This window comes from Aedes aegypti, chromosome 2 (assembly GCF_002204515.2).
Source record: "Aedes aegypti strain LVP_AGWG chromosome 2, AaegL5.0 Primary Assembly, whole genome shotgun sequence".
In the NCBI taxonomy this organism is placed as follows: Eukaryota; Metazoa; Arthropoda; class Insecta; order Diptera; family Culicidae; genus Aedes; species Aedes aegypti.
In genome coordinates this window covers 300,709,844-300,731,760 of record NC_035108.1, presented here as the reverse complement: position 1 = coordinate 300,731,760, position 21,917 = coordinate 300,709,844, and the positions used below count along the sequence as shown (strand labels likewise).

Genomic DNA, 21,917 nt, shown 5'->3' with positions numbered 1-21,917 from the left:
TCTGGAGAACGTGGGCCAAAATCGAAGTTGGAGAGACACAGCCATGGACCGAGTAAATTGGCGTAACATCGTTAACGAGGTTCTATCAAATGAATTGATGTAACACCAACTAAATAAATAAATAAAATAAATCAAAGTAACCTCAAAACAGAAAACCGACTATTATATGAATAATAATACATCCATTCAGAATAAATCATTTGACAATCTATCAAGTGCAATCGATAGCTGAGATTCCAGTACTTGTTTTAAAAATATAAATTGTAATACTTTGGAACAGTATGCATAAATATTGAAGCTTTCTTCGAAAAAACTATCAAAGTTACCCCGTTTAACGGTATCTAAATTCAAGAACAGTGCTAATATTTTATGAGCTGTGTGCATGATTCCAGATCAACTTCATGACTTTTGTTCATTGTGTATTTTCATAACATAAAAATGCACGTTCCTCCCGAAATCATGACTCTTTATTTCGAGTGCCGCATTTTTTCCCGTGCTCTTATTTTTAAGAACAACACTCGATAGTTTTTGATTATAATGATGCCCTAAATAATGCAGTAAAATCGAAAAATGTACATAGAAGTCGAATAATAATGAAAACACTATACACCCGATCCTGTTTTTGCACGGATTTATTTTTACACGGCCGTGCAAAAAAAAAAGTTTCCATACATTTTTTTCGCCCAAACCTTATTTTAGCATGAAACGTCGAGAAATGTTAATGGTACTTTTTTTGCACGGTTTTTGAAATTTTGAACTGAAAACTTTTTTGCACGGTACGCGTCCCCCGTACAAAAACAGAATCGGGTGTATGAGGTTTGAGTAGATTTTACCGTAAATTCGGGTGAAATTGATCAGTAGGGAAAAACTGACAACTGTGTCACGCAATTTTATTTCTCACAAATATTGCACCAAAATTGGTGCAACCTGTAACAAATTAACATTGTTTGTCTTAAGTATTGTCAAATTGTGATAGTGAAGTTTTTTTTTGGGTCAAAAAATGTTTATTTATATGAAAATAATTTAAAATTCCAGAATCATGTTTGATGTGGTGTTGATAGACATCCATAAACTTCTAGTTATAAACAAGGATGTGGACATGGTATCTGCCTGAAAGTTAGAGAGGATGCTTAAAATATATCCCCAAATATTTTACCATAAAATTTCGTATCAATTTGCTCGTTTTGTTGAAATAATTGAAATTCTGTTGAATGTTAGGAAAATCCTTCGGAAATTGCCTACATTTAAGCGATATCTGCAGTATTATCGAAATTTAATCATTGATTATTGACAAATATTTTGTCTTGTTAAGAATTTGGCAAGCATATTCGGATTTAGGAGGCCCAAATTAAGTATGTAGATTTGTATTCAAAACATAAAATAATCACATTAAAAAGCGATCAATTTTACCCCGAAATGGGATCCTCCGATTTGTTAAAAAATTTAGGTACATGAGCCAATGAGGTTCACCATCGTACTTGTTTTGCTGCATTTAGTTGTATGGTATTGTTAACATTTTAGAAAGCAGACCCAAAAAACCGTGAAAAATGATCAATTTCACTCAAAATCAGGGTGTCTCAAAATCCAGATAATTTGGTGTTTTAAGGTAAGTTGTTCTGGAGGTAAAGCGCTATCTAATTCCCTTATTTTATTTGGAATTGGTTGGAATTCAAAACTGAAATGTCATCAGATGGCTCTTTTTCAGTGGTAGTAAAAACGAAAATATGAACCAAAAAAGCACCACGGATAATAAACTAAATAAATTTCTAATCATTACTGTTTCGATGCAGTTTCCTAATCTTAAGTAGGTAGTTAACGATTTCAATTATTTTCCTTTCGATTTGACAGCATGTGTTGGAAGTTTGAGAAACCTGAGAACCAAGCGTTGCATGCTGAATGAGTGGAATACAAATGACAGTGTCGGCGCTAGAAATATTAACCCTAATGAATCAATACCCCGAATGCGTAACATTTGATACTAATTCTGATTAGAAGGTTTTGAGATAATTGTACGGTTACTTATGAGTGTTAAACGACTTTGGCTTAACAATGTATTTTTCAAATATTAGATTCTTATTCTTCAAGGTTCATATAGCGTAAAATATAAAAAGCTCCCCTACGGACACCTTCTCAACAAAAAGGATGATCCTCAATTCCTAAAGGTAGCTCGTGCTGAGTACTAAAACTTCACCATAGCCAGTACTGTGCTTCCTCTTAAAGAATACGAGTTATTCTACAACACACCCAAATTAATGAAAGCCCTAGGTTTCCTATAACGCCCCCCCCCCCCACCATGTGTCCAATAGAAGACCTGACTGTAGTTTATTTGCTAATATTTCACTGGGGAATTTCTCGCCGGAGAAATTCCCCAGGGATCTTGAGCCTCAGTCGATAGCATTCCGTGATTTGCTGATATAGATATTATCGTTCGAATGTTTAGAATATGTGACAAACCTGTATATTTCAAATCATTTTATTTATTAAACCCGAAAACAAAACCAGCAGTTTTCTCAACACAAACATTCGATTTCTACTTTGTCTAAAATTTCTGTACATTCGTACAAAAACATCGTTCGCAACAAATGACTAGAATTTAATCTCAGATCCTTACACCAATAAATAACCAATAAATAACAACGCCAAAATCACGCATCAAAAAGCGACGCGTCCACATCTGGCGTATATTTGTTGCACGTGGGAAATCCGGCCGGTGGTTTGACGAAGCTGCCCGGTTCACCGACCTGCAGCACCAGCACCATTCCAACGGCCGTATGCCACTCGTAGTGGCAGTGCATCAGCCAGAATCCGGGATTGTCCGCAACGAATCGAACCCGGGTGTAGCCCTTGCTCGGAACCGATACGGTGTCCTTCTTGGGGGGCATAGTTGTTACTCGTGTCCGGTGGAGAGACTGCCTCCGAGCAATCTTTTGGGCTCGTTCCATCGTGATGGGCGTTGACCGGTCCTGTCCCATCTCCATGACGTACATTTGGTAGCCATGCAAGTGGAAGGGATGATTCAGATCGTTCACTTCCGGCGTCAAATCGAGAATATACAATTCGACTAAGGCGTGCAGAGGAATTTTCAACCGGTGGATACAGGTGCAGTGATCGCGGGTTTGGCAACGCTCCGGCCAGCTATCTTCGTCGCAGAACATGCCCTCGGTGATGAGATCCGTTTGGGTGAGCAGCGAAAACGGGGGATATGTGAAGCTGATGTTGTTGATGGCCCCCTGGAGGACGATGTCGTCGTGAATGTCTATAGGAGGTGAGAAGAATTCTTGATAGAGAGGAATATTTGATTGAGGTATGGAATAACTCACTCATGAAATGCTCGTGACTGCCCATGCCGAAAGCGTCTTCGAATTTCATCGGGTAATTTTCAAATCCTAGAATAAATTGCATATCCGGAACACCGTTGATGACGTCATCATCGGTCTCATACGCTTGGAAATCCGTGATGCAAACGTCTGGTTTCGAGACTCCACAAGTTGTGTTTGGGTGATTTACATACTGCAAGCAGAAAATGGTTTAAAGCATTCGTAATCATGACAAATGACATCCTCTTTATCTTACCACATCGTTCAAAAACAGCTGATCCTGATAATGGGGAATCTCTTTGTCCGTGAAAGCAATGTCCTCCTCAGGGACGCTCATCGGTTGGTACGACAGAACGGCAACCTGGCTGATTTGCCTGTAGTCGCATGGCCCTATCGCCCGTAGACGGATCCAATAGTCATCTGGAAAATAATGAAGAAAGTCGTGTTAATTGTGCTTCGGAGTGAAACTTTTAGTGTAAATCGAGTAAACTGCAAGAACTAGCCAAAGAATGTACGTAATATTACGCAAATGGAACTTGTGCGCATTAGGAGCTCTTCGCGCCGCTTGTCTTAAAGCGAGGAGACGATATCAGAGAGCGAGACACGGACAAGTCCGAGAAGAGCGAAGAATTGTCCTCCAGCAAGCCAAACCCGCTTTCAAACGTGAGATTAAGCTGAGTAAGTTTAAGTGCTTCAAAGAGCTGTGCCGAGCAGCTGAAGCTAATCTTTGAGGGGATGCCTACCGAGTGATAATGGCGAAAATCAAGGGCCTGTCGACGCCGGTCAAAACGTGTGCGGACAAACTGGGCGTCATCGTCGAGGCCTAAAGCATGACCCTACAATGTATCCGGCCACACCATATGGCAATGAAGAGGTAGGTAATGCCGAAGATCTCCAACGAGCAGTGAAAGCGCTGAAGCTGAACAAGGCCCCCGGGTTCGGACGGAACCCCCAACATGGCGCTTAAAGCTGCAGACCTTGTGAATCCAGATATGGTCAGGAAAATTATGCAGAAATGCTTGAAAGAAGGTCAGTTTCCTGAAACTGGTGCTGTTTCTGAAGTCAGAAAAACCACCCGGGGATCCGGGATCATATAGGCCTATATGTTTACTGGATACACTCGGTAAACTTCTTGGATCGGGTTATCCTCAGCAGGGTGATGAAATGTACAGAGAGCGAGAACGGGATATCAGAAAGGCAGTTTGAATTCCGGAAAAGAAGGTCGACGGTGGACGCAATTCTGACAGTGCTCGAGAGGGCCGAGAAAGCATTGAAACAAAAGCGTAGAGGAGATCGTTACTGCGCCGTGTTCACGATAGATGTGAAGAACGCGTTCAACAGCGCCAGCTGGGAGACCATTGCCACTGCGCTGCACATAATGTGGATTCCCGACTACTTGTGCCAGATTGTGAAGAGCTACTTCCAAAACCGTGTACTGAGGTAGGAAACCGACGCCGGCCCGAAGGAGTTAAGAATAACGGCTGGAGTCCCACGAAAGCTTAGTGGACCAAGAAAGCATTAACGAAAAAGGGAAGCGGACATCTTTACTGCGCCGGGGTAACTATACATAGGTTATGGGCCCAGGGACGCCTGGAGTGGACGCTGAATCCAACTCCGGTGAGGGTCATTCTCTTCATTTGTCTCATTCTAACAATTAGCATCAAAACTTTGTGGAAGCAAATCTCGAGTTTTAGTGAACCGATGAAACTGAAAATTTATTGAGTTGTGCACTACATATATAGAATCATAGTGATACATTTTCGCATCGATATATGGAGTGGTTCTTCGGATTTGCTTCTTGAAATGGATAGGGTGATTATGATGACGTCCCGTGCGGCCTTAAAGAGCAGGTACATATCACACACCCTACAGCGGAGATATCTGAAGATGTACATAGTGTAGGGTTGAGATAGAAGAATATATTCTTTAGCTATCTAAGTTGACGAATAAGTTTCATACCCAAAACATGCTCACTCAAATATAATCTAACAAACCTTAACTTCAACAGCTATCCAGAGTTATCGAAAGACACTTTTGTGTTCCAGTAATTTCTTGTTGGTAAAGGAAGTTGAAATCAAAAGTTGATCGAACATAAGTGTAGGAGCCTGCGTGAGAATAAGGTTTATTAAATAATAATTCTCGAAGAATTTATTACGAACTGTTGTAAATTTAAAGAACTGTCTTCAGCGAAGTCCTCGAATAGCTTTGTACTCAAAAATTACTGCTTAAATCTACATTTCAGGTAGGGCGATCAGGAGGATTCCACAGGGAGTACACTTGAACCATTAAAACAATCTTCATCACAGCCTCAAATTTTATATCTCATTGCTGGTTTTATACTACAAATCACTTGTTCATGCACATTTCACAGCCCCCAAATGATAAATCTGCAGCTCATCCCGCGGAACAACCACTTTATGAATATTCTACCACATTTCATCGCACCCAACCACAACCACACCGTCGATCCTTTCAATTATGCACCAACTCATCAGATAGCTTTCAACATCAAGTGTCATTTTCATTTTTTGCTGTTTGCACAACTCCAACTGCCCTAAAATTTAAATTGCAATCGTCACCCCAACCCCCACAGAGGTGGACAAATTTTACAGACCGCATCTTTCTCCGGTTGAAGGAGCCAAGTTGTTTTGGCTGGGTGTCGAACCAAAGCGAAAAGAAAGAAAGTGTGAAAATTTGAATTCAGGCGGTTTGGGGCATCAGGGCTTCCCGAAAAAAACTTTACAGTTAATATTAGGTATAGTATAAATTAATCAAACATCATACAACCTAAAGTGAACGATATAATCTATAATATATTTATTATTGAATGTTTTCCAAAACTTGTTGTTATTTGGTGAAACTACAATCAAACTTCAATACTAAAACCTATTGTACTTAAATTTTTTTTATCAGGACAAGCTCTCAGACGAGACAAGTGGATCGGTTCAAGAAAGATGACATCGACGGCACCGCCTCACCGACCGGGTCAGCCACCATTACCAGAGTGTTAGGTATTCTTTGCTCCGTCATCATCTCCGTTGAATGGGGAAAAGTTGAGCGACAAATTGCAGGCCTTGCTTTTCTGGGTTAGGTAAGCCACAAGCCATGGCGGCGTCTTTCGTTTTTCGGGTGCAAAGGCATCTTGGAAAAACCGAGAAGAGCTTATTTTGGGGCATGTTTTAGTTTATTTTGCAAAGAATCGGACGAACGAAAGCAGGAATTTGAAAAGGAGTTTGGGTGTCAATACTTTAACCATAGACAAGAGGTGTGAAGAAGGGTTAAAATCTTTAGGAAAGTGACCACAAGGCGTGAAATCAGCCTTCACAGATTCAATCCGAATTTAGGTAAATATTCATTCATCTACTGAAAAGCTATAGGTACATACAATTTGCCTGATAAATAAGTATATTTCAAGAATCTTTTAAAGCATATCCCTAAAACCTGGAATTGCTTGTCTTATAAAGTCATTCAGAAAACTTTTAAGTCTACATTAAGTCAGTTCAGAGATATCCAAAATCTTATGTTAGTTAACATTGGAATGCAGTTTGCTTGTGATTGTCCATCACCATTATGTGGACTTATCTACACAAAATAACAGGGTTGTATGTTAATTAGAAGCTTACCCATTTCATTGAAATATCTGGCTAATGTGTGTCTAGTCAACTCTCCTTACTCGATAATTAGTACAGTCGACTCTCCACATCTCGATGTTCTACATCTCGATATCTCTCCCTATGTCGATGATTTTTTCGGTCCCTTCATTCTGCAAACATTTTCACTCTCCATATCTCGATATCCTCCTTATCTCGATATCTCCCTATCTCGATGTGATTTTCGTTCCCAATTTTCTCTCCGTATGTCGATATTCCCATCATCAATGGTTACTAGACTAGATTTTAGAGTTTCAAATCAATTTTCGAAGACGAAATGACATCTGTTTGCTTTTGTTTTTCCTGGCAACGGAGTGATTTTCAATCTAGTATTCGTTAAAAATTTGTTCTATGTCTCGATCTCTCCCTATCTCGATGGTCCCTTCGATATCGAGATGTGGAGAGGCGACTGTATCTCGATATCGAGTTAGCGATGGTCCCTAGGATCGCATCGTCATTGGTTTTGTGTTCTATAACTTGATATCTCCCTAACTCGACGGTAGTATATTTGGCCAAGAATTGATGGTATTCTAAGATTTAACTAGACAGAATTCATATTTCATTTCTTAGTTATCGATTTGAACACTTATTGTGGGCTTTTTCAGTTTTTTTTTTTAAATCTAGTAAAGCATCAAATTATTTTGTGAATAGAATGGAATTAAATATTGAACAGGAACAAATCGCACAGGAAAATACCTACTTTGATATTTTTTGATGGAATCATTGTTAGAACACATTAAAACTTGAAGATATTCGGAGAGGATGGTTTGCAAGATTTTGTTAAATAATTCCTAAAGCATTTCACAAAAAATTCTGGATTATGCTTAAAAAAGGCCGCTGAAAGAATTCATGAACATTTGCTGGAATAATTTATGAAAAAATCTCTAAACAAATTCCTGCAGAAATTCCGTAAACAATTTGAAAGTATCGTATGCAGAATTTCTTGAATTTCATAATAGAATCCTTCTAAAATCCTGGTGAAATTACTTCATGGGATTCGTTGTCAAAGGCACAGTAGAATTCTTAGTGAGGTAAGCTGGGGCAAGTAAGAATCCAGGGTTAAATGGAACAATCAGGAATAACTCCAATGTGGTAAAATTTTCCAGGGGGTGTAGCTGTTTTTACAAACATGTATATGAGATTTCACGTATTCATTTATTATTTTTTTAATGAAAATTCTATTGCTCTTTATTACTTAAGACGAACATGAGAATCGCAAATTTCAATAATTTTCGTTCTCTCTTTTATTCAAATTGTCAAATTGGCAAATGGGATCCTTCATTTATTACGTAATTATTGATAAAAGAGGATTAATTATGATTTTTTTATATTTTGATGTTTTCAAAGTTCAACAAACGCGTGGTTAAAACTTTGACCGAGTTGAAAGAATCAATACTCACCCTGTTCAGTTAAACTTTACCTTAAATTGTCTCCATTTTGAGCATAAGCAAAAAGTAATTCCATCCAAAAAGCGGTGTTATATCAAACATTATAGCAAAAACAGGGCATTTATTTCAATTGTGGCAGTAATTAAAAGTCTTTGAATGTAATCCTCGATAAACAAGGCTTATAATAAAACATATCGATCATCTTATACTCGTCTGACCACTTTTCATAAACAATTTTTATGAAATCTTAGGTATGACGGAATATTGCATCCGGCGAAGATTTTCTCCTAAATTCGTAACGTATTTCATTATTAATTCAAATTTTGAGGCCTGAGGGTGTATGAAATTACTCTTGATAAAGAAAACGAATCTGCCGAAACCACAACAAGTTTTTCTTCAACTTACTTTTTAATTTAATTTTTCAGTTGATTCGTTTTAAAACAAATTGATCGGAATCTAGGACAAAAGCTGTGCATTCGGTAACCTACGTACCAAGTCTTACATACAATTATTTCATGGTTGTTTTGTTTTATTATGTAACGTTGTAACATTGCATTGTCACGGCTTTAATTGCGGCAATACACTCTAGAACACTGTCACTCGTTCCATATAATAATAAATTTGGATTTTTTTTAAATTTTAATTTAAAATTTAACTTTTTAAAACTATTCATACCACCAAATCATCGGAGGCCTGGACGAATCCAACAGGAGGAATATTATATTAATTCCTTTGACTTGTTCTCTAGCCAAGCCTCCGTTCGTTAATGTAAGTGTCGGCATAGACTCTTGTATATAGACATTAAAAACTACATGCCTTTTTTATCTCATTTTTATCATTATAGAAAATAACATTTGAATAGTTCGACGCTAAAAGTATCGACTAACCATATGTCCACGTTGTCTTCAGAGTACTGACAGGTGATTTTTTTAACTGAGGTTGCATGAATCACATCACTTACCAAGGTGTATCCTGATCATGCAGCTATGATCGCTCCCCACTAACAAGACTCCTTCCCGTGACAACCATGGAGATATAGAGGTGATCTCGGTCTCTAGTAACAATGGATGTCACGCTAACATTCCTTCCATTCCCCAATGACCGTAAGGACGTGACCAGCGCCGTTATTGACTTTTTAATGTTTGGAATTCTCGAAAGTGTACATCGAAGATGGAAAGCTACTCATAAGCTACATCTCTTGGTTCCTTGTGCAACATTGATTATTCTGGTCAATCACGGAGTAGCAGCTACGAATTTTACGGTCATCAATGCTTATGCTTAAAAGCGTTACGTATTTCATGATTGATACCTAAAATTATATTAAACGTCTGCCCAACATGGAATTCTATGGTTGAGTATTAATATAATTTCAAAGATCAATATTTTGGAGTGGATTAACAAAATGTATTGTATTTGTCCCATTTGCCTCTCCGAGCGGAAAACTGCGCCATATAGCCCATTTTTCAGATTTTATTTTCAAGTTTTCAATATATCGTAATTAGAATTCTCATCCAGAGTAGTGTTTGATCCTTCGACCTTGACGCTTGCTCCTGCCGGTTCGGGCAATGAGGGAAGGACTGGTACAATACTTAAAGATATTCCTGGAGCAATTACCGGAACAACCTATCAATTCTTATAGGCAGTTCAAGAGACTACATGGCTAAATTATTGAATGAATCTCTCCAAACACCCTTGGAATGATTCTTTTGGAGAATATCTGAGGTAATACCAAAAACACACAAAGGTCTAACCTTAGTTTGATCTAATCTTCTTGAATGCGACTAAATCAATAAATATTAGCTCCGACTCGAATGCGCAATGCACATTGGTCCACGGAAAAAAAAATAAATGGAAAAATATAAGAGATAGGGTTTTGATGTCTTCTGAACATTTGTTTGTCTGGTCAATGCGCGTTATACGTAAAAGTGTCCTAAGCGCCAAATTTCATAGTTTTAAAAATTCGCACTCAATTTTTTTTTATTTCAAAAGATAGCGCAAAATGTTCTATCATGTTCAAGATTATAGAAAATATGGAAACTTTGTAGAACCTCATTTTGTTCTATACCTGATAGTTTTAGAGATATAGGTCATTTTAGAACTCTATAATGAAAAATCGGTTTTTCCTCAATACTAGCGAAATCTACATCTACATCTACACACTTCTTGTTCATGCTAAGAATGATTAATTATTTATGTATGTATTACAAAATGTTCGACTGTATTTGAATTAGAATCTCCAGAAGTTGAAAAAATCTGTTTTCTAAGTAAAATTAAGGGATAATTCAAAACACATTCATTTGAGAAAATTAGAAATCCCTATCACCAAAGTTCCTTAAAATATACTTATGATATGCTTATTCAAGTAGCGGGAAAAGTTTTTGATTTTCCTTGCGCCATTTTGAAATGTTACGCTTGAAAGTGTGGATGAAAAAACTACAAAAACGCCTATATCTTTTCATATAAAATTTTAGAAGTATGACGTCTTCAGAGAAAATGTGTATTTTGCTCATATCTAAAACTCTTTAGAACATAGTAGGCCTGGAAAATTTATATTTTTGTTAGTATTGAGGCAAAACCGATTTTTCATTATAAAGTTCTAAAGTGACCTAATGTAAGCGTAAAGTGTAGAAAGTAAATCAAAGTTTTCATAGAAAATTTAAATGAGTGGTAGGCTTGGTTCTAGTAGGAGAGTAAATGCCACAAAGTGAAAATAAAAATGATGTTTTAATACAAATGTACAGCTTTGAGAAAATATTGGTTTTAACATTGAGCATATATCTATATAGCTTGCTCACTCGATATCGATTTATGACTGTACTCAGTGATAGTAAACTGCAGTCAGAACAATACAGAATTGATTTTAATTGGTTTTTGAATCCTTAATAATGTTTCTTAGTTTACAAATCACGTATATAATATAAACTGCAAAAATAAATGCAAGGCAAAAACAAATATGATATATCGAGGTATGAGGTATGAAATCACGTTCTATCGAGTTACGTTACAAAGAGTTTACGTTATATCGAGGTATGACTCAATGTGACTGTTATGCGGTTACAATAACCAATGTGACAAAACAACTTGTTTTTTTTTTTCTAATTTCCTAGAACAATCTCACATATTTCAGTATGTTGATCGAAAGTGTTTGATGACTCTTCATTGTATTAACTCGAAATTGTCAAAAATGTCTCCGTAAGTCGATGTTGCATTACTTGATATCGACTCATGGAAACATACTATACAAACAGTATTTCATGGTCACTATGATGGTGCTCTCGAACAGCTTTCCACATTATTTTTTGTTCCATGATTCGATATTTCCATACATTGATGGTCCCTTCAGATATCGACTCATGGAGGTTTGACTGTATTTGAAAATAAATAAAATCACTGGAAGATTTCTTCAACTAATTTCTTGAGCAATTCCTGTGGAACCCAGATACAAAATTTGAACAGACATTTTGGAAGGCATCAATGAAAGAATTCTGTAGATAGTCTAAAGAAAAATCATGGGCGATTGGACAAATTCCTGGAAGTCTCCATGAGGTTTTTTTTTTTTTTGAGAATATGAAGATTATAGAAATACTAAAAGAATATTACTAAGGAATTCCAAGAGAGGATTTGTAGAGAAAATTATGGTCAAATTCCATATAATCACTCAAAAATGTCACATTCGAATTTTAGAAAACAAATTTTTGAGATGTTTTAGGGATATACAGTTGTGTTCAGAATAATAGTAGTGAAAGCCGATTTCCATACAAAATGCTCAACTTTGGCATGCTGTAACTTTGTTTTCATATGAGCAATCGGCAAGAAATTTTGGCAGTGAACTACAAATATGCTCAAATTCATTATCACAAAATTTGAAAATTTTCACACTACCGGCTAGAAAATTAAGCACCAGGTAAAATCGCTCAAAATAATAGTAGTTTTTCTTTTGTAAATTTTTGTTCAGCAACAATTTAGTAAAAAACTGTATTGTCTATATATTTAAAGCTTGGGTGGAAATGGTTAAAACGATGTGTAAAGAAAAATTCTAAAACTCAAAATACAGCAGATATTTAAATTATTAAAACTACTATTATTTTGAACGATTTCACCAGGTGCTTAACTTTTTAGCCGGTAGTGTGAAAATTTTCAAATTTTGTGATAATGAAATTGAGCATATTTGTAGTTCACTGCCAAAATTTCATGCCGGTTGCTCATATGGAAACAAAGTTACAGCATGCCAAAGTTGAGCATTTTGTATGAAAATCGGCTTTCACTACTATTATTCTGAACACAACTGTATAGAAGAATTTCTTGAGAAGTTCTGAAAAAAATGTGAAAATTTCAGGTAGACCTGCAAAGAAATCATTCGAAAACTTACGGTTGAGAGAATTCTTCGAAGTAATGCCTGAAGTACATGGTGATTACTATTTGCTGTCAGTAAAGTAAATGATGCAGTTTGGCAGCTCTTCTATGGAGATGACAGATACGTATTAGCACCGGTCCTCCACCGATGTAAACAAATGCATAGATGGATCTGTGACATGAAAAGGCCTATGGCAGCATCTATTTATTACGTAACGCTTAAATTGGAAACTGTTGACTCCCTTCCCTCTCCGTAAATGGATGGATGATGGAAATTTAAAAAAATGTGTGAGTCGTTAAGGTTAAGCTTGCCTGCTCTACCACTTCAAGCGTTACGTAATTTATGGACGTCGCCTATGATACGTCCGTTTATGACTAGATGTTAAGCTGTAGCCAGTGAGATACAAGGTAGGTCAAACCTGCAAAAACAATCCGAAATCCCGTAAGAATCCCAGGAGAAACTCGTAGAACTTAGAAGAATTCCTTGTGGAATCCATGGAAAACTTCTAGAATGATTCTTTTAGGATTCCTTGAAAAATTTCTTAAAATATTCCTGGTGAAATCTAAACCAATCATCTATTCCTTGAAACCACCAAATGCTTGACATTCTTACTGAATCGTATTTTGTAATGCCACAATTCTCAAAATTTTCAGAATATCCAGTATAATCCAATCCAGAATTCTCTTTCAGATTCCAAGGCTTCTTTCCAAAATGAAGCTGATACAAAATGCCTACTTTGTTTTGGATCTCCTCAGATTTCTACAAATTCTTAGCTTTTCTCTTCTTTTCTGATGTTGAGCCCTTTTTCAGCTGAGCTACTGAATAGTAGAAGCATTAACCTAAGAATGCTAATGTCGCTTCTGTTCGTGTTACCAACATCTAGTTTGCCACGCGCTGACAGCTTGGGTACCGGTGCTCAAAGCGTCAAATAAATTTTAAAATCATCCACTACAACATGGCATCGAACAAACAATGAAAAGATAAAGTTAAAGGTGATAATAAACTAATTCAGTTTTGTGAGAACAGTGCCATTAGTGTTCTAATACTAATATTTCTATTTACTGAATACACAGTATATTGAAAAAAAAAGCAATTAACTATGTTAAAGTAAAGAATTGAATTATGATTTTTTATCATTTAATAATAATTATATTGAAATTTGTTTTAAGTTTGCCATAATTCCGAAAATGCTGTCGTACTTTCAAACCCAAACAGGATACACTTGAGAGAAGAAGACATAAGAGGACATTCACCGGTTGATGTCGGCAAAATGTAAGGATTTACAGTTAAGTGAACCCTCTCAAACCTCAATTCTAGACCCATTATTTCACAAGGAAGGTACAACAACTCTAGTTCTTTCATCGCATTTAATCTTTTTTTCTGGCGCACTTGAAAAAATAAGTACGAAAAATAAATACGAACGAACGGAAGAAGTCCCATGCGTTGATTAAAGGGATTGCACTGTGTAATTGAAATTTGAAACCTTCCACGTCGCACAAAGGTCTAGTTTTTTTTTAATCCCGCAAATACTCAATTCTCGAACGTGATTTTTGCTGAAAAACAAAGTCATACATTTATCTGCAATATCAAATAGTTAAAACACAACTGAAAATTTCAAAAGACAATTGTTTTTCGTCGTTTTTGACTCTAAATAGGAGTACATTCTTTTAAATTCAACTATCGCTCTCCATGGCGATATCTCGCTCAAATCTTCTAAGCCTAAGAAATCGATGAAATTTTCTAAATTAGACTAAATATTCCAATTTTGAAAAATATAGCCTTAAAATTTTGTTAAAATTTCGTTCAATGGATACCAAAAATTTAAGAATATGCCCAAAACAGGGTCTGGAAAACATGTTCCACACTTCCACAACACTTGTCATGATGAAAACTTGTAAAATATAATAATATGTAGTTTTCGCCAAAATATTTTAAATCTGGGCCACCGTGCATCATGCGGCACCCAACTATACACGATACCGTATGTGAATGGGTGACGATGACTTTTTAGATTTTTTTTCCTTTTGCGGCCTTCTGCTTCTGACAAGGATTAAATTTCATCTTTTATCTTCTTCGGCTGGATGACACTCGAAAGTAATGCGTTTTGCCCGTTCATTCAGCGTTGAAGACCGACCGAGGCGGAGTGCTTCTCGAGTAGATTCTACGAAATTCAGGGCTGGCTTATCGGCTTCCGGCGCGAAGCGGACGAGAGCTCAGGGGCGGACTACTATACGGAGGGTTAACGGATAAGTAATTACCTATTGGTGAAGCTAACCATCAATCAAGCATCAAAAGTAGGAATGTTGTAATGACAATGAGCGCTGCCTTTTTTTATGAGGCGCAAAGTCTTTCAAATTCAAACATTTCATTCAAAGTTTCAAAACACAATCCCGGGGCACAAATTCAGTTGATTCGGCCCTGTTAACACGAAACGATAGAATGAAACTGATAACAAACTGTCTGTGTTGAATCTCTAACTTAGTCCACAGCGGCTACCGCGTCGCGAACTTCCGTGACCGAGGGTTTTGGAAGTGATAACGCAGATAGATACTATGAGGCACGCTTTCTCTCTCGGTGATGCTGTGTCAGCGTCTCGTCTTCAATGTGTGTACCATTCAAACGATTAGGCATATCTTCTGACTAGCTACTTACCGGTGGGTTGGTCTGCATTCACGACAAAGTCGTACCGTTCGCCAGACGTCGTCACAAGTGTATTGGCACTGATGGGCTGCAAATTGTACGAATCGCTGGCGATGATCTCAAGTGTGTGATTAGCGATCTGCAGCTCTAGGGGGCATACGTGACTGGCGGCATTGATGAAACGGAACCGATACCGGCCACCCTTGCGCACTCGATACACCTCCCGTGGAGCGTTCGTCCTGTTTCCGTTGTGTTTCAGCCACGTGCCTCGTCCATTGATTAGGAGATTCACCGGAAGGATGCCATCGCCGTTGGGAAGACCCGGCATGTACATTTCTCCGTCCACGTGCATCCAATCGGATGCCACAATCAAATGCTCCGGAAGATCAAAATCGTACAGTTTCGCGTTGGGATCGTTCACTTCCGGCTGTCGAATGATCATGGCCCCGTAGTGTCCATTCACTTTGTGATGTCCAGCGTGCGAATGATAGAACTGTGTGCCAGGCTCAGTCGCCCAAAAAGCATACCGAAAGGTACTCATGAACTCAATGGGGCACTGCGTTACGAATGGGACCCCGTCCATGTGCGGAGTGTCCCTCTGATGCAGCCCATGCCAGTGCATGGCTGTGGCCGTTCCACCCATGGCATTTGTCATGTCCACCACTATGAGATCATCTTTGCAGACTTGAATCGCTGGGCCTGGTACTTGACGGTTGATGGACATCACTCCTCGCTCGAAACCATCCGCTGTAAGACACGCCGGCAGATAGCAATCGCTGTGAACTCCGTCTGCGCATCGTTTACAGGCGCTGTGTACAAATACAGAATACAGAAACGTGAATTAATTTAAGAGGGTATCATAAATAACTAGTAGTTTATTGCAATAATGATTGGTTACAAATAGGGATTTGCGAAATCTATCGACTTTGTGAATCAGTATTTTGAATGGTGTATGTCTACATTGAGTTCAAGTACATATTATGTTATCTTATCAATGAAACTCTTAAAGTTAGTTGGTTATTACTGGTACTGATCTGGTCTGATGAATAAGTATTTTGAAGTGCTATACATTGTTCAGAGTTTATTTGGAAAGAGGCTCGATCATGTGGAATCACCGATTAAGGTGATGATGAATCGAAGCCAAAGTTCAAATTTTCAAGAGCACGGATCTGGAGAACCAAACATCCGTTTAAGCTGAAAACTTAATCGATTGGTCACTCGCTGGTGGATGTTTGGTTCTCTAGATCCGTGCTCTTGAAAATTTGAGCTTTGGCTTCGATTTATCTTCACCTTAAGCATTGGCGTAGCTAGGATTTTTTTCTGGAGGGGGCCTAGGGGGGGCCTAGAAAATACTTGTTTCACAGAAGTAATGTCGGTCACAATAATCACGATTTTCCCAAACTTCGTAGTTTTACCAGAATTGTATTGATTTTATTTGTTTATTATTTTGTCTCATTTCACGGCACATCAGCGATATTTGTATATTTCAATCTTCGCTACTGGGTTCTTTTTGTAATCCAGTCAAAAACTCTTCAAGAATTCTAGCAAAAAAAAACTTACAACGAATGTCCTTTGTGGTACTTCCACGAACTATTCAGGTATTCAACCATGTGCTTTGAAGAAATTCCTTCTTGGAGAAGAAATTCCTTCCTCAATTATTTTCGTACTTTTTAGTGCTTTCTCCAAGAATTCCTTTACCGGTTTCCACTGAGCTCATCCTGGGATTCTCACGAAAAATCATTCCTAGACTTATTGATCACCAGAAAATTTCTCTATCAAATAGCTAAAAAATAAAAAAAAACACTTGAAGAATTTGTCCAGAGAATGCATTAAAAATTATTTTAATAAATTCTCCTGGAAGGCCCTCTACATACTTATTACATATACATTCCAATTGTTAGTTGAAAGTATCCTCCAGTTGTCCATTAAAAATTTGATTAGGATGTTCAGGAATAACTGAGAATTTCATCAAAAAATAGTTCAAAAAATACTATAACTCTCACATAAAAATGTCTTCAAGATCAACAAGCAAGGGTTCATTCCACGATTTGTTCAGATAGTTCATCAACAGTTTTTCCCACTTTACTTTCGAAATTCTTCCTAAAAGTCTCTGCAGGATTTTAAAAAAACTTCAGTAAAAATTATCCGGGCTTCCTGCATAACAATCAAATGATTATTCCAAGTGTTGCTCTAAGAATTCCTCGTAATATTTTACAAAAAATTCATGAGCAAATACCATTGAGTAAATTTTATTCATGATTTTTCAGAGAAATTCTCCACATTTGTATCTGCATTATTTTCACAGATATTTTTTTAGATTCCTTAAGATTCTTCCGAAAAATTCACCAGGGATTCATCTGAATATTTTCCAGAGATTTTTTTGTTTAAACCACACTAACAATACTTTTCGGAATTTTTGAAGAAATTTTTCATCAGATTTACTAATATTTTACAATTTATTCTTGAACTTTTGAAAAGTTTCTCTAGAAATTCCATCAAATATTCTTTCAGGGTCTAGAATTAACTCTAATTGTTTTGGTAATGGTAATCTCACGATTTTTCCATGAATAAAATTTAAAAAATATCCATTCTCAATTTTTTGGTTCACATATTCCCCTACAAATCACTCCATATCAGATTTCTAGAGAAACACATACAAAAAAAGTTTGAAAGTGCTTTGTTGGTAATCTTTTGAATAAACATTATTCGGAAAAAAAAATACAAAATAATGTCGTAAAATTCAAGAATTGACAATGTACCTCATAGAAAAGTTAAGTGGTCCTTGTAGGATTTACTACAAAAAATCTTGTTTTTTTCCTCGCCTCTTATAATAGAAAATTATTGGTGTTTTTACTGAAAGCATTTGTAACTTAAATCTTAGATACAATTTTGTATCAACTCCGAAGTTTTATGATACTTTGGTGAACATATTGATGTAGAATTTTTCCTACGTTCAGAATTTCAAAACAAACTTTTTTGAAGGGTCTATTATTCTGTAATACTGTAAGAGTTTAACGCGAAAACATTGCCAGTATGTTTTTAGATCATGACCGTACGGTTCAAAAATTCAAAACTCCTATAATTCACCATTTTTTAAATTCTTTAAAATATTGCATTTTATTTTTTTTTTTGAGTATGGACAGATTTTTGTACGAAGTTCCTCAAAGCGTCATGCGAAGGAAGGAGAAACAAAAGCAGGTTGAAAGGTTGAAGCAGGTAGAGGTAAAATGAAAGTCAAGTGATTATTTATCTTATTTCTAGAGGTAAATTACAGGATAGTTAAAACCTCTCTAATTAATTGACAAATAAAATAAATTTCTCAAGAAGTTGCATCAGAATCTTCTTTAGAAATTATTCTGAAAAATATCCTTCCTTGACTTCCGGTTCTCTAGAGTTCTGCCAGCGAGCCTATCGAAATTCCGCCCTAGTGGATTCTGCTAATAATTGATAACATTATTTCCAAAGAAGTGTTTTTCTCAGTTATTTTGCTACATATTTCTCTACAGATTCCTGAACCAATTTCGGAAGCAAAACTTTTTCTGGGGTTTTCAACAAATTTCCTCTGAAGAATTCGCAGGCACGCGACATCTAAAAACCTTTTTTTTCAATTCTAGAATAATCCGGGGATTTGAAGAGAAATTTCTCGAAAAAGAAAACATAGAAAAATGTTTGACGCATTTTTTATGTATTTGTAAAATATTTGTTAAGGGCTTTTATGAACGGAAGAATTTGTATTAAAATTTATGGATAAAATATTTTAAAGGATTCGCAAAAGAGTTTCTAGTAGAACAATCAGCAAAATATCTCAGTATTAGATTTGACAGAATCAACTTTTTGAGGAATTGCGAAAAAAAACTGAACTTGTGAAAGATTTAGTAACATTTTCTAGGTAAACTATAATTGAAAACAAATTCACTTTTATATGAAAATACATCAAGTATTATTTAGGTATTACAATACCTGATCTAATTATCAGCTTGGCATTTGTAGAATATGCAAAAGGTATTATTTGAGGTATTTTACCTCTTATGCAGACCTCATTCATACCTCATTCAGGTTCCTCCTCCTTCTGTCGGGTGCGAGATCACTGCGTCCATTTTTTTTAGAACTATTGTGATATACCCTTTTGCTTTTACAAAGACCCTCAGTGGCGGGAACGCCACCGGAATACTTTGCGCGGTGACTGAACTTTTAGCCATCTGCCATTGATGGGCAGAAGTCCTAAGTTGCAGCATTGTGAATCCCCCAATCTGGTACGATCAGCCTGATAAAGCCGACCACTTCCCTGGGAGATGCGTTCCAAATATCGGCCGGCTCCAAAAAGGGCTTGCCAAATATTTTGGATCTTCGTTGTATATGTGCACTGCAGGAGCAGAGAAGGTGTTGTGAGGTTTCGCACGTTTCACTACAGAAACGGCAATTTGCGTTTTGGATGGCTCCGATCTTTTGTAAATGGTATCTGTTGGGGCAGTGTGCAGTTATAAGACCGGTGTAGGTGCTGAGGTCCCTTTTGTTGAGACCAATGAGTTTTTGTGTTTGTTTCGAATTAATTGTGACGAATCTTTTAGATTGATTCGCATTGGAAACTGTTTTCCAATTGGATATAATTTGCCTGGACAACCAGCTGTTCAGTTCAATATTTAGTGAGCAGTTTGATATGCCAAAGAATGGCTCAGGACCAATGAATGTATTGGCCGATCCATTCCTGGCTAGCTCATCGGCAATTTCATTACCCTCTAGACCCATATGCCCGGGGATCCAATATAGTTTAACTCGATTGCGGATGGCTAGGGTTTTTAGAGCAAGAGCACATTCCCAAACTAATTTTGAGTTAAAAGTGTAAGCTTTCAGAGCATGAAGAGCTGCTTGGCTGTCGGAGAAAATACAGATTGTGGCATTTCTGTAATTCCTCTTTATGCTGAGCTGCACACATTCAATGATAGCATACACTTCAGCCTGAAAAACTGTAGGCCACTGTCCGAGAGGGACAGAGATTTTGGTTCTTGGTCCGTGCACTCCAGATCCAGAACGATTGTTCATTCTCGATCCATCAGTGTAGAATTTGATTGAGCCTGGAGGAATACTCGGTCCACCTTCTTGCCACTCTTGGCGAGAAGGAATGAACACCGTATATGGTATGTCATAATTCACAACCATTTCCATCCAGTCACTGCATTTTTCTACAATTGGATTTATAGAAAATTCGTTTAGTATGCTTAGGTGACCGGTTAAATCACCTGGCAGAAGGTTTATTGATCGTTTTAGCCTCAGAGCGCTTTTCTCAGCATCCAGCTTTATGAATTGATCTAGCCGGGGCAGATTAAGCATTGCATCTAGGGCGAATGAAGGGGTGCTGCGAACTGCACCAGTAATGGCGATGCACGCGGCGCGTTGGATTTTGTTCAGCTTGGCTCTAGCCGTAACCTCGCTTGTTTTTGGCCACCAAACAAGGGAAGCGTAGGCTATTCTAGGCCGAACGATGGTTTTATATATCCACATGATCATATTAGGTTTTAGGCCCCACTTTTTTCCACAGGTCTTTGAGCAGACCCACAGAGAATTGAGACCTTTATTTACCATGTTTTGAAGATGTGTGTTCCAATTGAGTTTAGCATCAAGCGTAATGCCAAGGTATTTGACTTCATTTGAGTAAACCAATTGTGTTTGATTAAGGAAAAGAGGTTGCAGCTGTACCTTTCTGCGCTTTGTGAAAGGAACAATCGTAGTTTTTGAAGGATTTATCCCCAGTTTCTCTTTCAGACACCAGGAGAGCGTGTAATCGAGAGCTGATTGCATTCTTGCAAGGACAACGCTTTCAAATTTGCCGCGTACAATGATGACAACATCATCAGCGTAGCCAACAACCTCGAATCCTCTTTTTTCCAGGCTATTAAGTAGATCATCCACCACTAGAGACCATAGCAAAGGTGAAAGTACCCCTCCTTGAGGACACCCCTTTGTGGCCATGACAGTGGCGCACGATCCGCTCAACTCGGATGAGATTCGGCGATTTGCTAGCATAGCATGTACCCAGGTAGCAATGCATGGGTCAAATTTTCTCCTATGCATTGCTGACACTATAGACAAATAGGAAGCGTTATCGAATGCACCCTCAATGTCAAGAAATGCCACGATGGCGATTTCCTTTGCATGAAATGTTTTCTCGATCTTGTTGACTAGCATGTGTAGTGCTGAGATCGTAGATTTTCCACTTTGGTAAGCGAATTGGTATTTGGAAAGAGGCATTGCTTCCATAAAATTTGAATTTATGAACTCTCCTAAGACCTTTTCCATTATTTTAAGCATCACTGACGACAGACTAATCGGTCTGTATGCTTTGGGATTGGTTTTGTCTTTTTTTCCCGGCTTCGGGATAAAGACAACTCGAACTTGACGCCAGCCATCTGGAATATGTCCTAAGACTAAACTGGCCTTAAAAATCTCTATCATGGGAGGAATAAGCGTTTGCTCCTCTTTCTGGATAAGCGCTGGGAAAATTCCATCCATGCCAGCAGATTTAAATGGCTCAAAGGATCTCACTGCCCTTTCCACCCTTGCTCGCGTAAAG

At 37.5% G+C, this 21,917-nt stretch overlaps 1 protein-coding gene across 1 annotated transcript in view; it reads right to left on the bottom strand.

Moving 5' to 3' along the window:
- Positions 1–2,457: 2,457 nt before the first annotated feature.
- Positions 2,458–21,917, bottom strand: part of LOC5571641 (laccase-2) — a 32,655-nt gene continuing 13,195 nt past the window's right edge. The window contains exons 2-5 of the mRNA XM_001653677.2: positions 15,362–16,158; positions 3,574–3,737; positions 3,321–3,510; positions 2,458–3,256 (exon numbers count right to left, since the gene is read on the bottom strand). Of these exons, the coding sequence (XP_001653727.1) occupies positions 2,646–3,256; positions 3,321–3,510; positions 3,574–3,737; positions 15,362–16,158 (1,762 nt within the window). The 3' untranslated portion in view covers positions 2,458–2,645. The remainder of the gene's footprint in view (positions 3,257–3,320; positions 3,511–3,573; positions 3,738–15,361; positions 16,159–21,917) is intronic.